The sequence below is a fragment of the Ascidia mentula genome, chromosome 9 (assembly GCF_947561715.1).
Source record: "Ascidia mentula chromosome 9, kaAscMent1.1, whole genome shotgun sequence".
Lineage (NCBI taxonomy): Eukaryota > Metazoa > Chordata > Ascidiacea > Phlebobranchia > Ascidiidae > Ascidia > Ascidia mentula.
Window position 1 is genome coordinate 11,546,055 of NC_138574.1, and position 13,977 is coordinate 11,560,031.

At 37.7% G+C, this 13,977-nt stretch overlaps 3 protein-coding genes across 3 annotated transcripts; 1 reads left to right on the forward strand and 2 right to left on the reverse strand.

Moving 5' to 3' along the window:
- Positions 1–2,052: 2,052 nt before the first annotated feature.
- LOC145913345 (dynein light chain roadblock-type 2) lies at positions 2,053–2,733 on the reverse strand. The gene has a single exon (XM_083000966.1). The coding sequence runs from the start codon at positions 2,628–2,630 to the stop codon at positions 2,340–2,342; it is 291 nt and encodes a 96-aa protein (XP_082857092.1). The 5' UTR covers positions 2,631–2,733; the 3' UTR covers positions 2,053–2,339.
- Positions 2,734–3,036: 303 nt separating this feature from the next.
- On the forward strand, positions 3,037–5,338 carry LOC145913422 (leucine-rich repeat-containing protein 72-like). The gene is made up of 6 exons (XM_083001072.1): positions 3,037–3,119; positions 3,199–3,398; positions 3,795–3,955; positions 4,092–4,181; positions 4,493–4,680; positions 5,046–5,338. Exons 1-6 carry the CDS (start codon positions 3,090–3,092, stop codon positions 5,190–5,192), a joined length of 816 nt encoding a protein of 271 aa, XP_082857198.1. The 5' UTR covers positions 3,037–3,089; the 3' UTR covers positions 5,193–5,338.
- Positions 5,339–5,399: 61 nt separating this feature from the next.
- LOC145913421 (F-box/WD repeat-containing protein 2-like) lies at positions 5,400–8,353 on the reverse strand. Its single transcript, XM_083001071.1, has 9 exons — positions 8,304–8,353; positions 7,780–8,005; positions 7,524–7,674; positions 7,259–7,421; positions 7,080–7,193; positions 6,685–6,899; positions 6,159–6,412; positions 5,993–6,101; positions 5,400–5,855 (listed from the first exon to the last, which is right to left on the reverse strand). The coding sequence occupies exons 2-9, from the start codon at positions 7,950–7,952 to the stop codon at positions 5,667–5,669; spliced, it is 1,368 nt and encodes a 455-aa protein (XP_082857197.1). The 5' UTR covers positions 7,953–8,005; positions 8,304–8,353; the 3' UTR covers positions 5,400–5,666.
- Between the last annotated feature and the right edge of the window lie 5,624 nt (positions 8,354–13,977).

Consider the following 13,977-nt stretch of genomic DNA (forward strand, 5'->3'; position numbering starts at 1 on the left):
CAGATAGTATGCAACTTAACTTTCTCAAAATGTACATTTTTCAAAACAAAACTTTTTTTGTGGAAGAATCCTTGCTTCCATATTGTTATTATATTGTCACAAACTTCGCATCCAATGATACACAACGTGCACGCACCTTTGCTACCTTGAAATGCTGAAGGTCGACTACCACACGCGCTTAGCTACAACCTGAGTTAATTTAGAGCGTTGCAAACTGAAGTGGCATAACTGTGGCCACTGTTGACGTCTTAGAGTCCCTCCTGGGAACCAAAGCGTGCTTTGCATCAAGCCTTATCAGTCGCATGACAACCAACGGTTTAAAGAGCCTTACAAGAACATCCTCGCTTATATAATAACCTATTCTCGTTATTGTAATAACCTATATTCTCGTTAGGTTTGTATTAGGTAGATTTGAGTGGTGATAACGCGCCAATAAATGATAATACGATATAGGCTAATAATATGGGGTTAGTTGTTTGGATATCGAGGTATTATAGCAACTCAAATGTTTAATTAGCCTGGCTATCACCGTATAAGAATTTTAACATTAATAACATTACCATTTCAATAAATTATCATATCGTTAAAATTATCAGAACACTTTCACTGCACACACAAACATCTCACTTGCAAGCTAAATGTGGAAAATTAAAGTCCCAGTAAGTTTTTTGTATGCAATTTGTCCAGATACACCACATTCTGGATCACTGGTAATCGAAATTCAATCACTCCATAAAACCGTTAAGCTTGATATTTTCATCTAAAATACGTCTTTTCTAAAGACTACAACGCTTTGCCCGCAGAAAACCAATCCAGACCTTTAGGCAAATGGTAAAGCATGCAACATTTACCGTGGAATACAAACCAATATCGACAGCCGATAAATCTGATTTGAGATATTGCGGCTTTGTGTCGTCATAATGCTCGCTGTTACTGTGAAGATTGGGAGACAAGAGCTTTTATTGGTTATTGATTCAGATGTGGTTATACTTAAATGTACGTCACGGAGTTATAGGTCAGGTACAATTCTGGACATTTGATATATTGCAAATGTCTTTGGAGCAGAGACGTTCAGAAATTTAGTTATAATAGAGGAAGTGGTAATATGGTAGAACTTTATGGAAAAACTTCGTTTGTCCCAAAACTATGAGAAAGAATTAAGTCATATTAACTGACATGTATTTTGGAAAACCTGTACTCAGTCTTTTTTAATATTATTACCCAAACGGGACAACCCAGACTGCACCCTAATGTATATCTGCACATTTTTAGCAGGTCTATTTCTATTTAAATCCTTCTTCAACAATAGAACTTGGAAGCAAGTGTATTTTTGTATTATAAATCAACAACACTGGGAGACTAAAGCGACTACACATAATGAATATTGTTTTTTACCTATTACTAGTGCCATGATGATTGTGAAAATATGAGGTTGTAGTGAACACATTTTTAAATCCATCGCCTTTTTCAAGGTATCCAGAGAAATGGTTTGCTTACAGTAATTTTAAAATCGTTACCTTCTAGAAATTTATTTTCCGACAGACTCACACAGTTGTACTAAATTGGTCATTAACATAAACCACAACAAAGTACACTGCACAATACATGGATTTCCAAACAGACATTGCTAAACAAAAAGAGACACAAATTGAACAATGCATTTTATTTAAATGATTTCTGTCATAACAAATACCCTGTGAATAAAATCATTACCATACAAGTTCTTTGTGTCTTGCTTGTCATGCTGCCTTTCCCTGTAATATAGTTTTTTTTTATTGTGCTTCAACAAACCTACAAAACACAAAAATTAATTGTTTCTAACGTATACCTCAATTTTTACATAAACAATGTAGGATTTTAAAGACCAAAAAATGTTTCCTTACCAAAATCATTCGCTGTTTCCTTTTAAGCAATATATATGTGTAACCACTAGTCCATAGTTCTTGCAGTACTTCAAAAAAGCTGACTTGTTTGTATTATGATGTGTTTAACACTGTTTTCAATGTGACATAATCTGTACCTATTTACAATTTAAAAGCCTCCTAAATAGAATTCTACAAATATGAACAACAGCATGTTATGAGTACATTTCAATACATTAAATACAAACATTCAAGTTTTGAATGACTTGAGAAGTGTTCAGAGCATATTGTTTTCAAAGGAAAGTATTTCATTTCAAAACTTTTTCAGTAATAGCCACTTTTGGGTGAAAACCATTTAAAACAGGCAAATACAGAAAAATGCAACAACAAGTCAATCAATTAAGTAAAAAAACACAACAAACAGCATCACAAACTGAGTCATAAAATCTATCAGTGCAGAAGTGTCCAGATAACTGTTTATTCAGATGGATTTTGTATAACAATGAGAAGATATTCCTTGTCAGGAGCAACCATAATCTCATGCTTTTTGGATCGGAGGCGTAAAAAGGTAAGATCATTCTGGGGGTCGATGTCCCGAACCGTGCTCCGCGCCTTCATGGTCAGTTGATGGACGAGGCCAGCGTACTGCACCGTTGTAGAATTGTCCAGTGACGTACGAATTGGAATTCCTTCGTTGTTCACCACGATAATTCCAATAACGCCCTTGTGGGATTGAATCCTTTTGATAGTTTCTTCGATTTCAGACATTGTACTGTTTTTTTTGACTTAATAAATCAAATAAACTTGATCTACGTATCGACGATATGTCTGCTTTGAGAAAGTTTACCAGGTTAGCAACAACTCGGGGAAAGGTTTCAGACAAATCTACTTACTGTTGACCACAAACTGCCACTAAGTGCCAAAGCAAATACTGTGTTTTCTTGCAAAACCCACCGTAATTGCTAATTGAATACATTTTAATAGTTTTGAAAATTAGGGAAAGTAACAAATAAAAAGCTAAAAGTTTCTATTTGTGTTAATTTGCAAATAAAGCGAGCAATATGTAGTAATTAATTTTTCAATTGCAAAACAAGTTTTCAGTTGATCGGTAGGTGTCTCTGTTTTGGTAACCATAACGACAAACAATCTACATGACGCTTTTTTCTCTTGTTGCCCTTCTCTTCCCGAACCAATGTAAGATTTGCAATGTAGTTCCTGTACTGTCCCATGTCCGCAATCACGATGAACAGCGACGAGGTATAGTTTTTCAAATTTCCGTTCCCAAAGGACAAAAACTATTTGTGCAAAATGGTAATATTACATTGTTTTAATGCAGATTATTGAAAGTTTGTTAAAACAACAGAAGGTGAAGCAGGACATTAATGTGGTTGAGTTGTACTTGGGCAAAAATCACCTCAGGTCAGTAAACAATCTGGGAAGGTTTCGGATGCTGCAGAGAGTTTGGTTAAACTCCAACAAACTTCGACATCTTTTGGCAGAACAAACTTTTCAATCATTTCTGAAGGACAACTTTAGGTATGTTTGTGCACATAAGTATGTAATAATACTGATATAAAGGTATAATTCACTGATACATACATATATAATTTATCCTCCTGCCAGAAGCATTTAAAAATAGCACATAATAGAGTAGACTTTAAAATCAATGGGGTGGGTCAGCTTAGAACCAACTAAAAGTGGTTATTGTGAAGCCGAACCTAGGAAAAGTACACTGAAATTTAGGTAAACTTAGGGAAATATATTAAGGAAATAATTGATAATATTTACTCATAACCTAATCGTTGCGAAAAGCAGAAACAAAACATGTGATTGCTTGAATAAAGTGCCACAAAGAAACACGAAAGAAACTCTGCTTCTGATCACCATAAAGGTATAGCTGTTGCCTAACTGCACCTTATTTCACTTTTAAAGGATCACTGAGCTTTATTTGCAATGCAATGAAATCTGCACGATTGAAGGAACATTATCCCATCTTCGCTACTTGCAAGTTCTGATGCTGCAAAAGAACCAGCTGGCAAGTTTACAAGAGGTTCTTCAGGAACTTATCCCATTGCAAGCACTGAGAGTGTTGAGTGAGCAATTTTGGTAATTGGATAAAATCAGCTCCCTGGTCTTTGCGAAGGTCATGGGTCTTTCAAAAATGTGTATAAATAGATACCATGACTGTCATAACTGCATTTGAAGTATAGCTGGTTGTTTGTGTTGCAGATATGTTTGACAACCCATTAGCACAAGAAGCTGGTTACAGACTTCTGGTCATACATACCCTCCCCTCAGTGGAGTTGCTGGACAGACAGGGTAAACATGATTGATGTTCCCAGAATTTGTTACTGATAGATTGTACAGTGATATGAAGTCCACAAAACAAAGCTATTCATTTCGCAACAGTTCTAGTCTCAGTTTTGTGACCCAACCAAGGTATTACATGCAGTCAAACACTGCAAAAATGTGACAATTTGTCAAGTATTTGAAGTGGATTATTCTGGGTGTCTCTAAAATGCCATTGTAGGCATTGAGTCTAGGCATTATAGGCAGAAGGACCAGAATATTATTTTTTCAATTTATCTACATTCGGAAATTTTAAAATAAAACATATATTTGCACTTTAGAGGTGACTGCCCATGAAAGAAAGCAAGCCCGGGAGATACATAGAGCTGACCATGAAGCAATTCGTGCATCAGTTGCATTTGGACGGAGAGCTGACATCAACCCTGCCCTTCTACACACTTTGCAAAAACCTATTAAAACATACCTGCATGCTCCACCTAAAAATCACCTGCAGATTATGAAAGAAAGGGTAATGATTTAAGTTGCTGGAAAATTACTATAATTTTACATCGTTCAGTTTGGTTTTGAAGAATCGTCTGTTAGATTCTATTTAAACAATCGTCCAATTAAAATTTCCACCATGTTCTTTCGCTCAACATTTGCAGTGAGTTTAAAATATTCTTTAAGCCTGTACCTCAAAAAAATTTTACTGGCCATCTAACATTTGTACCAAAGTTGGTGATCACAATCAAGATTAATGCCCTTTCATCAAGATAAGGTCAACTCTTAATGCAACGTTTTAAATCATGCAAAAACACCATGCATGGTACTATTGGAGTTCATATGTTTGCACAGTAATTGCACAGCAGACTAAATATGAAATAATTATTTCAGGGCAAGCTCAAAAGAAAAAACCTTGAGCACAGGCGATCTGTCATGCAGTACACAACCCTAGATTGGTCAAGAGTTCCAAATTCCGAACAGAGAAGGCTTGGACAAGCGGTCCCACCACCCCAAAACTTAACTGTTAAATTCCGTTAATTGTTTTTTTGCCAACTTGCAACACTGTGCCAAACTATATGTTTAACTGAATCATGGCAATACCTAAAGTGCCAAATGTGCTCGTTTTTTTTTTGTCTGCTTTTGATTCATGTTGTTACCTGTATTGTCAGTGCATTGAGTTTACAATAAATAAGCTACCGCTGAACAATCTTGGTGGTCTCACCTGGTGGAAGATTTAATTTGTAGATTCATGCCACGATTGTAGCTTGCAGTCAATGTGTAAAAAAAACATATTTCTTCATGCCACACCAATGCATTTAATGAAACTTTTTCAAAATATTAACAAAAGTCATTATTATTTTGCTTAAGTGTCTGGTGAACACAGGGTGGTGAAATCTCTCTTCGCGTCATAAATTCACCCCTTTAGCAATCCATACATTTCCAACCTCCAGTGTGGGTATTAGCATTGCACTAAAATGCTCTAGACCGCTACTAGCTGTAACCTCTACATCATCACTTAATGGCATCCCATGTAAGAAGGAACACTTCATTGGATGAAGTTCCAATTGCAAACAAAACTTGCTTATGAGTTGGCAAATCCCCATCCAGCCATGCAAGAGAGCCGGTAGAGTAATTTATCCCGTGTTTTAAAGTGAAAAGGTGAGGACATTTCCATTCCACAAGAAGTTTTGATGTTTGAATCTGCGTTAAAAATCGTAATAATTAAAAATATCTTAAAGCGATCACTTATGTAGACTTTCATATGCACAATTCTGTAGGCATATTAATAAATAAACATCTTTTCATTGAAATACACTACTACTTTATCAAGAACATACTTGTTTTTGTGGCAAAACAGCCAGCAACTGTAAAGCCTGTTTTTCAAGACAAAGAATCCAGTTCAAGCCAAGTCCAATACACAATGAGGATGGATTTTTAGAGATTTGTCTGAAAAAAAAGCATGAACATTTCAAGCAGAGTCACACATTTTTCAAAATTGTTAACCTTATTAATGAATAATCAGCAAAGTTCCAGACAAAGATACACTCTTTACAAGAACCCATAATTCGCATTCCATCAAACATCATTTGTTGTAATTGTTTATTAGGTGTTAGTGGTGCAAAGCTCTTCCCCAACACAACACATTCCTCTTTACTGCCATGTGTCCATACTCTAATGTCAATCTTGTCACATGACAATGCCACTATGTCACCTAGAGTATGATGCAATGATGTGACACAAGCAGGATGCAGAAGAACCTGAAACAAACAATATCTTCTAGTTTCCCTGCCTCGGTATATGATAATCCATAGGCGCACAACACAGGGCATGTTAAAAAAATGGCAAACAGAGTGATTTTAACCTATGATGTATTAATTAGACACTGGTTTAGATCCAACAATGAATTTTAAGACATCACCCTTTAAAAAAAGTCACACATGGATAAATATTTGACTTGTGCACCCCTGAATACATCCAGTATTAAACTTTCAACCTCAATCACATTGCTTTTAAGTAGCCATAAAAATACCTGAGAAACCCAGCCTGTGTGGCCAGTCATACAAGCAAGCAACTCAAATGTCGATGCTTTCCACAAACATACAGAGCTATCTGATGCTCCACTCAGCAACAAATCTTTAGAATTATAATAGGATAATGAAAACACAGCCCCTGTGTGTGCAACATATCTTCCAACCAATGATGCATCACTCCATTTAAGGCAGTTAATTGTATTGTCATAGGAACCTGTGGATTAGAAACTTTGTGAAAATAATGAAGGCTGAGATGGCAAAACAATTTGTTAACAACACAATTTATAATGGAGTTATTTGTGTTATTTCACAACTACAATAACAATTCAATCTCATACAAAAAACTTTGAAATACCTGAGAACAGCAAAAAATAATAAACAATACACATTTTACCTGTGAATAAAAATTCATCATTGAATTGGATGGCAGCACATGAATGAGTGGTAATTTCCTTCAGCAAACAAGATTTCTCAAGATCCCACAGACAAACTTTGCCATCCATAGATCCTAAGAGCACTTGCTTTTAGTTCCCTTAGGCAATGGGTACTTTATGTTATCAACTGTAATTACACCTGTAGCGATTTTCTTACTGCCGTTGTTACAGTTAACTGCACACACTTTTGCAACATGTGCACGAAGGGAATGGAATTTCACATTGTTTTGATTCCTAATTTGCTTCAAAGTTTTTTTGGTGGCTACAAAGGCATTTTTCCATGTCAAATAACCCTGTTTGTTCTGTATTACAAACAATTACTTAAACATCTGTGATAACTTTTAGGTAGGCATTAGTAATTAACATGAAATTGAACTAGTTCTCGAGTTAAATTAATTTTATACCTCGCGTCCAAGTTCAAAGCTCGCTCTCTGCCACACCAAATCGCAAGCTGATATTTTAGCATCCCACTCTTTGCTAACAAGGCAACATACAAATAAAGACTTACAGTCCAAAAAGGAAAGTATCATCTGTACCACTTCCACAGGAAGAAATCTACACAAAAAAGTTCTGAATTTCCAATAGTAGCATGTTTGATTGTTGAGCAAATGCAAACTTCCTAAACTGTGAAACTTAGATAGTATGGAAACAAATATTTACCGAATAAAGTCTCTTTTTTGGAGGATATCAAGTTGTTTAAATAAGTATGACAATTCCTTGGTTTTGCACAAACTGATGATTAAATCAATAATGTCGATCTTCTGAAGATGATGTAGCGAATCGAATGTGTTTTTGAATTGTGTTTTAAATGCTCGAAAGTCCTTCTCATGCATTTCTCCGAGTTCGAAGTTCTCTTTGGAAGTGTGGCCTTATTTTAAGCAAATCACTCACCAGAAAACAACAACATGGATTTATTTTGTTTACATTTTTCGGGAATTACCCACTATTGCGGCAATTTAATGGAGAAAATGTAGAGTTTTTTTTTAGGATTTCCATGTAAATATATGTAAGTTTAAATAGTGTTCCCATGTAAATGTAAATAGTTGTAAAAAATAAGTATTTGTAATTATTTAAAAATTGTGCAATCTGTTTTGCTATTTTTTTTTTAAATCAGGTGGGCTAACTTAATTCCTCGAAGGCAACTTTGATTTTGACCGGATTTGCGACAAGGGCATGACCTCTACCTGGCAAGTTCCACACTCATGGGTGTATGCAGGCGTGTCTGCACTGATACAAAAACATCCTGTTTTATGCCTCCCTCAAAGCCAGAGCGCACTGTCGTCAGTCATCTATCATAAAGCCGAGCAACAATATAGCAGTGATGTCATATCCCCTATAACGTACCGCGGCATCCACGCATGAAACATCCCGCCAAAAACCGTTGCAGGAGAAGTTCTAGAAGCTGTCTTGTCAAGTAGAAATCATGTCACGGTGGCAAATAGAGCGGAAATCTAACAGCTTTGATGGTTTGGGACTCTTTCTGTAGTGTTATAAAGCAGTAATCAAGTATCATAATACGATGTTGCACCACAATTTAAGAAGGAATAGATAAATTGCGATTCGGTAACATGTTATGGTTGCAATTGTCGGTCAATTAGTTAACGATCGAGAGGCGTATCTTGCCACCAGCGAGTAACACAGTCAAACAGCGGTAATTTGTTGAAATACTTCCTTTGCCCGTCTTGTAGCAGGGCCCAGAACAAACATACAGTACATGTACACCTACACAGGTTCCTTGTTCTGGCGTACCTGCGTCGTGTACCAGAAATGGACCGGTTATCTAAGCATTTGCTGAAGTGAGCCAGTCTTGAAAACTTGCCCAGGAAGTTTATATTTGAAATTGATCAGGAAGCATAGCGCTGTCACAGTTTGCCAGTAGTTATTTTTTCTGGTGAGTGGTTGCAGTTTCTTGCCAGCTAGATAGTGGACTGCTTGCAGATTTAGGAATGTTCGAGAATTACGGAGTTGTAACTTATACCTCAGTGCGAATTTGTGATAAGTTTTATTAGCATAACTATTAGTTTTATTGCGACAAAAGAGTCGAAAAATTACCGCATTCTGCTTTAAATTATATGTAAAAAATTCAAAGAACGAATGATATCCCGCAATCTGGTAAAAACCATTCATTCCCTCAAAACCGATATTTTCTTGTTTTGTGGGTTTGCAAACTTCACGATATAGTTGCACGTGAAATGTTGCACTGGAAAGAAAGGGTCCTGCTTTGCGGCGGCGTGATTAATCAACAACCGCTTTTGGGGGTAATTAATTTTCCGAAGACTTTTTGCATAAGCTGGTGTCACCAAAATTGAAAGGGCGAGGGGTCGTTGGTCATTCATAACGTGATGTGAATGCGAAGTCTTCTGAGAACTGAGGGAAATAATATCCAAAAATACCCAAAACATTTCGACACAAGGATCTTGTTTGTAGTTGTTAAAGTCTACTGTTTTAGCCTGTTGTATTATACCAAGGCTCAACAAAATATGTTTCATATATACGACTAAGTGACACAGCAAGTAATAAACTTATAGATAAAATCTACAAACATTATAGGCCCCTTTTATCTTCTGGAAAAGAAATTCACGCAACTTAAAAAGGTAAAATGAAAGGGTGCAAACAAAATTCGGCGATTCAGCACATTATCTACACCCAATAAGCCGTGTTGTAAACGCGGGGTCGCATAGTCTATTTAACTAAACCGGGTGCGGGAATTAATAGCCCGCGTATCTTGCCCAAAACTTCAAACATGTTGATTTGTGTGCCAACGCGCAGGCCAGTCATTTCCTCGCCAGGCATGCGTGTGTGCATGCAACGGCTGCTGCTACTTGCGTTCTGAGCTCTCTTAACTGGTCGCCGAGCAGGAAGACACGTCAGCGGGTGCCTGAGAAGGCCGATTGCAGGGGAATAACAGCACGATTTAGTTATTTTACTGTGCGTATACGTTGTAGTATTTTCAAAGCAACCGTTCAGAGATTTAGTATGCGACTGTGATTGATCCGCGTGATGCACTTTACTCAGCTCTGAGGTTGAAGGCAAAATTACTAGAAGGATTGTAACAAACGGAAAATTTTCTCGGTACAAGAGGTTTGATATTCAAGCATTCTGCGCGTACAGAAACGAATAAAACCAAGCAGCGACTGTATTTAGTATGTGGAATGTACTGCAATACTATTTTGTGTTCAAGGCATTTGCATCTCATTAACATTTAAATATTTGATGATCATTAAAACGGCTGCCCTGTATTCGTAATTACGCTCTACCATTCACTTTGGCCCATATTTCGAAGCGACGGGATGTCAATAAATTGTAGTTAACACTGTTCATCGACCCTTCTGGTTAATCTATAGTTCTTAGTCGTGTACAGTCCGCGCCTTTAAACCAAGTAATGACGTGCTGTAATTGGTTTTAAACCCTTTCATGATATTGTGTCAATTACACCACTTTCAGTTCAAATTCCGCCAGATCGGAATGTTGAAAATGCCCCACGAAGTCTGGGATACTAATAATAATCTTTCCAAAAGATATCGAAACATAAAAGGAAAGGATTCCCCTCTTCTAATGTTAATAAAAGATTTTTCTATTAGGCCGAAGTCATTGTTTACTGAAACTATATCGTATTTAAAAAACGAGGCTGTGGTTTGAGCGAAAACAAGTGACAAAAATATAGTTGGTTGAGTTTCGACATAATACAAAATATCGTGCACTTAAAACCGAATGTCGGTAGCAATTTATGGCTTGAAGCACGTCTTCAGGGAAATTTAAGGTTTCCTTAGTCGACACAGGAGACATGTCGCGTTAAGATCGGGTTTGAACGAGAATAATCTGTTTACGCAGCTCCGATACGTTTTGATTGCAGAGTGGTATATGGTTAACATAACATTAGTACAAGTTTGTTTGCAGAAACGGCACAAGGAAAGGTTCGCAAGATTTGTGTGCCGGAAACAATCTGTGTAGATTTCCTTGTTATTTGTCAGCAAAGATTTATAAAGTGATGATTAGTGCCGACAAATGCGTCGGTGAAATTAAATTGCTGTTGTAATGAATGATAATCTACGACATTCGTCCACAGTAGTTGACCAACACATTACTAACGCCAAACGTGTATATGGGCACGTATAAGCCAGTAAAATCCAATTAGAGGCGTGCAATTTACTGCACTAAGAGTAATAGGGGCTTGGCTTTTAGAACAGCACGACATGACCGTTGCCCTGCCCTCACGTTTCAGGCAAGCTTCCGGGTGTGTGACGTCACACGGGCGAGTGGGCTAGATGCCTTATATACAGATACAGTGGGTAGATGTTTGAATGCAAAACACCGATAGAGCGGACACAGTGCACATTTATCACAGGTGCTTTGTGCAGGGGGTGATATATTGTGTTACTTAAAGGTTAGAGGAAAATGAATGGAATCAGATCGCAGAAATGGGCTTCTAAAATACAGCGTTACGGGAAAATGAAGACATTATATCAGAGAAGTTGTTATTGTTGGGCTTTTGATAGACTTTCAATAAGTATACACAACAGGAAACTTACGAGAATCTTAATAAAGTAAGGCGTTACCTACAAGTTATTGATTTCCTAAGCGGTGAAGGTGATCGATTAACTTTATCGGGAAAACTATGAGCAACAATTTATACGTGACTCAAGAAGCAAAACATCAAACTTAAAATCCTAATGGTTGTCTTTCAAGATAGAGCCAGGCGTGTTGCCTGAGAAAACTGATCTTTCCTGTAAAATTCCGATTTTTCAGAAAAGTGCTTTTCAACATAAGGAATAAAATAGCGACCTTTTCAGCCGAACCGTTAACTCTCAACCACTCGTTATCTTTTTCTTTGCAACAGAAGCAAAATGACGACTGTTTGAAAAGAAAGATTGCGTACGTTGTACAGGTAGTTCGTCATTGGGGTCGGAGGAAGATATCGTGGTGAAATTAGTAATCGCGTTGTGCGGAAAAAACCGTAACTTCCAACAAACAGCGAAGGAAACGTGGGGATTTCTTCCCCGGGTGCATTTGGCGATCAATACTGATGTAGTAAGGCACAATTGCTGAATTATTTAGATACGCGACGTCCCTCGGGGCTCCACAGTCTGTCGTCGTAACGCATTTTTCCTCCTGTCTTTCCGTGTCACTGGCATTTGGCCTCACTAATGTAATGCTGATCTTTCTGTAGCAGTTGGCGTTATAGTTGGTTTGTTATACAAGATTGCGGCATGTTTTTTAGCATTTGGTCTAAATTTTTCGTTTCTTTTTTCTTTGATAATTTTTTTACGCCCCAATGGTAAAGAGGAAATAATACACTCACGTTTTAGTTGAACAAATCCATTTAAAGTTTATCATTCTCAACCAAGCGAGAGCCACAATTAGGCAGCGTTAGCCGCAGCAGTCAGTCATGCTGATAATCCAATTTAATAATCCTGACTCGCGGCAAGTTGGAAATGATTTATTTTATGTGGTATGTGAACGTATCTTTCCGATATACTTTATCTCTGAGGAATTAGCCGGCTCTGCGGGAGGCCGTTTAGGATGCGGTACAGTGCAGAGATTGTTGTAGCGTGTTTGCCTAAATTGGAAGAAATCTTTAGACGCCCGAGTATGGACCTTTGCACTAAGTTGTCAACCCTATTTAGAGTGTTGTTGGATGATAGAGGAGATGATGTAATAAAATTTTGAAAGTCATGAACCCCCCATCATTGTATACGTCCTTATTTAGATGATGGTTGCGGTGACAAAATCAAGTTTTATTCGCAACAAGTGTTAAGTGCTAACGGACAAATAATCAATGCACCCAAACTGACGGGGACATTATAAAAATCAAATTAAGAAGGAAACGGACCAAAATAAATTTAAGTCTAGTTTTGTATAAAATTTACGACTAATTTTTTATGTCGATAAATGTACATGCTGTTTGGTGGCCTGCTATTAGTTTACTTTCGGTCAAATTAAGTTTTTATTAAGGCATTTAAACTATGCGTACCAAGTTTGGATGAACTGCTGGCGGGATACGAACGCCCTGTTGCGGCAACGAGGCCTTTTAATTTGCAATTAGAAGTGATTGTATTGGCCTGTTGTTTGTGCATTACGCCATTTGCACCCGTTTGAATGACACGCGCTCATGACAGGAAGCATTCAATAAATCTTATCCCGATAATCACAATTTACGCTTACCGTATAGCGGAAGGTTGCATGTAACGATGAAACTCACCATAAAGGTCAAAACACATTGCCGCTAGCTGTTAACCGTTCGCTTTTGTGATGATCAATTACTACGCAATGAGCCTATAGTCATCCGCAATCAGTGCGGACAGTCGGTACCCGCAGGTCAAGTCGCTCCGGGATATAAATATGCACATATATTTCTTGCTTTCGCGATGTATGCGGTCTTTCTGGGCAGATCAATACCCAACGTAACGTTCGTACGCCGACAAGTCAGGTTTCCCACGTATTTTGTGGTTATTTTTCACGAACTGTAATGCAATGGTGTTGTTACGTGTTGTTAAACGAATCCTTGCAAGAATAAGTGTCGGTTAGTGTCATTTCGCACAAAACATGCAATGTCCACACCAGCATACACACAAACAACAATCTTTAAACTTTCGTTGCTGTTAAAACAGTTTTGCGTACCCCAACTCTAGCGCATATAACCTCACGTCACGGGTTCCTCACTGTTTTCATCGCAAACCGCAATCTGTGCATGCGTAAAAGTTTGTTTGTTGTGAATGAGGATCACCGCATAGCTTCGGGTGGTTTGCCACACAAAAGGCCGCCTTAAAGCAGGCAACGGCTTTCGACGTACAAAATTTACGCGGCGTGGGCATGGTAACATGCCATGGGGAGGCTACTAGAGTCAAATTGAAGCTACGC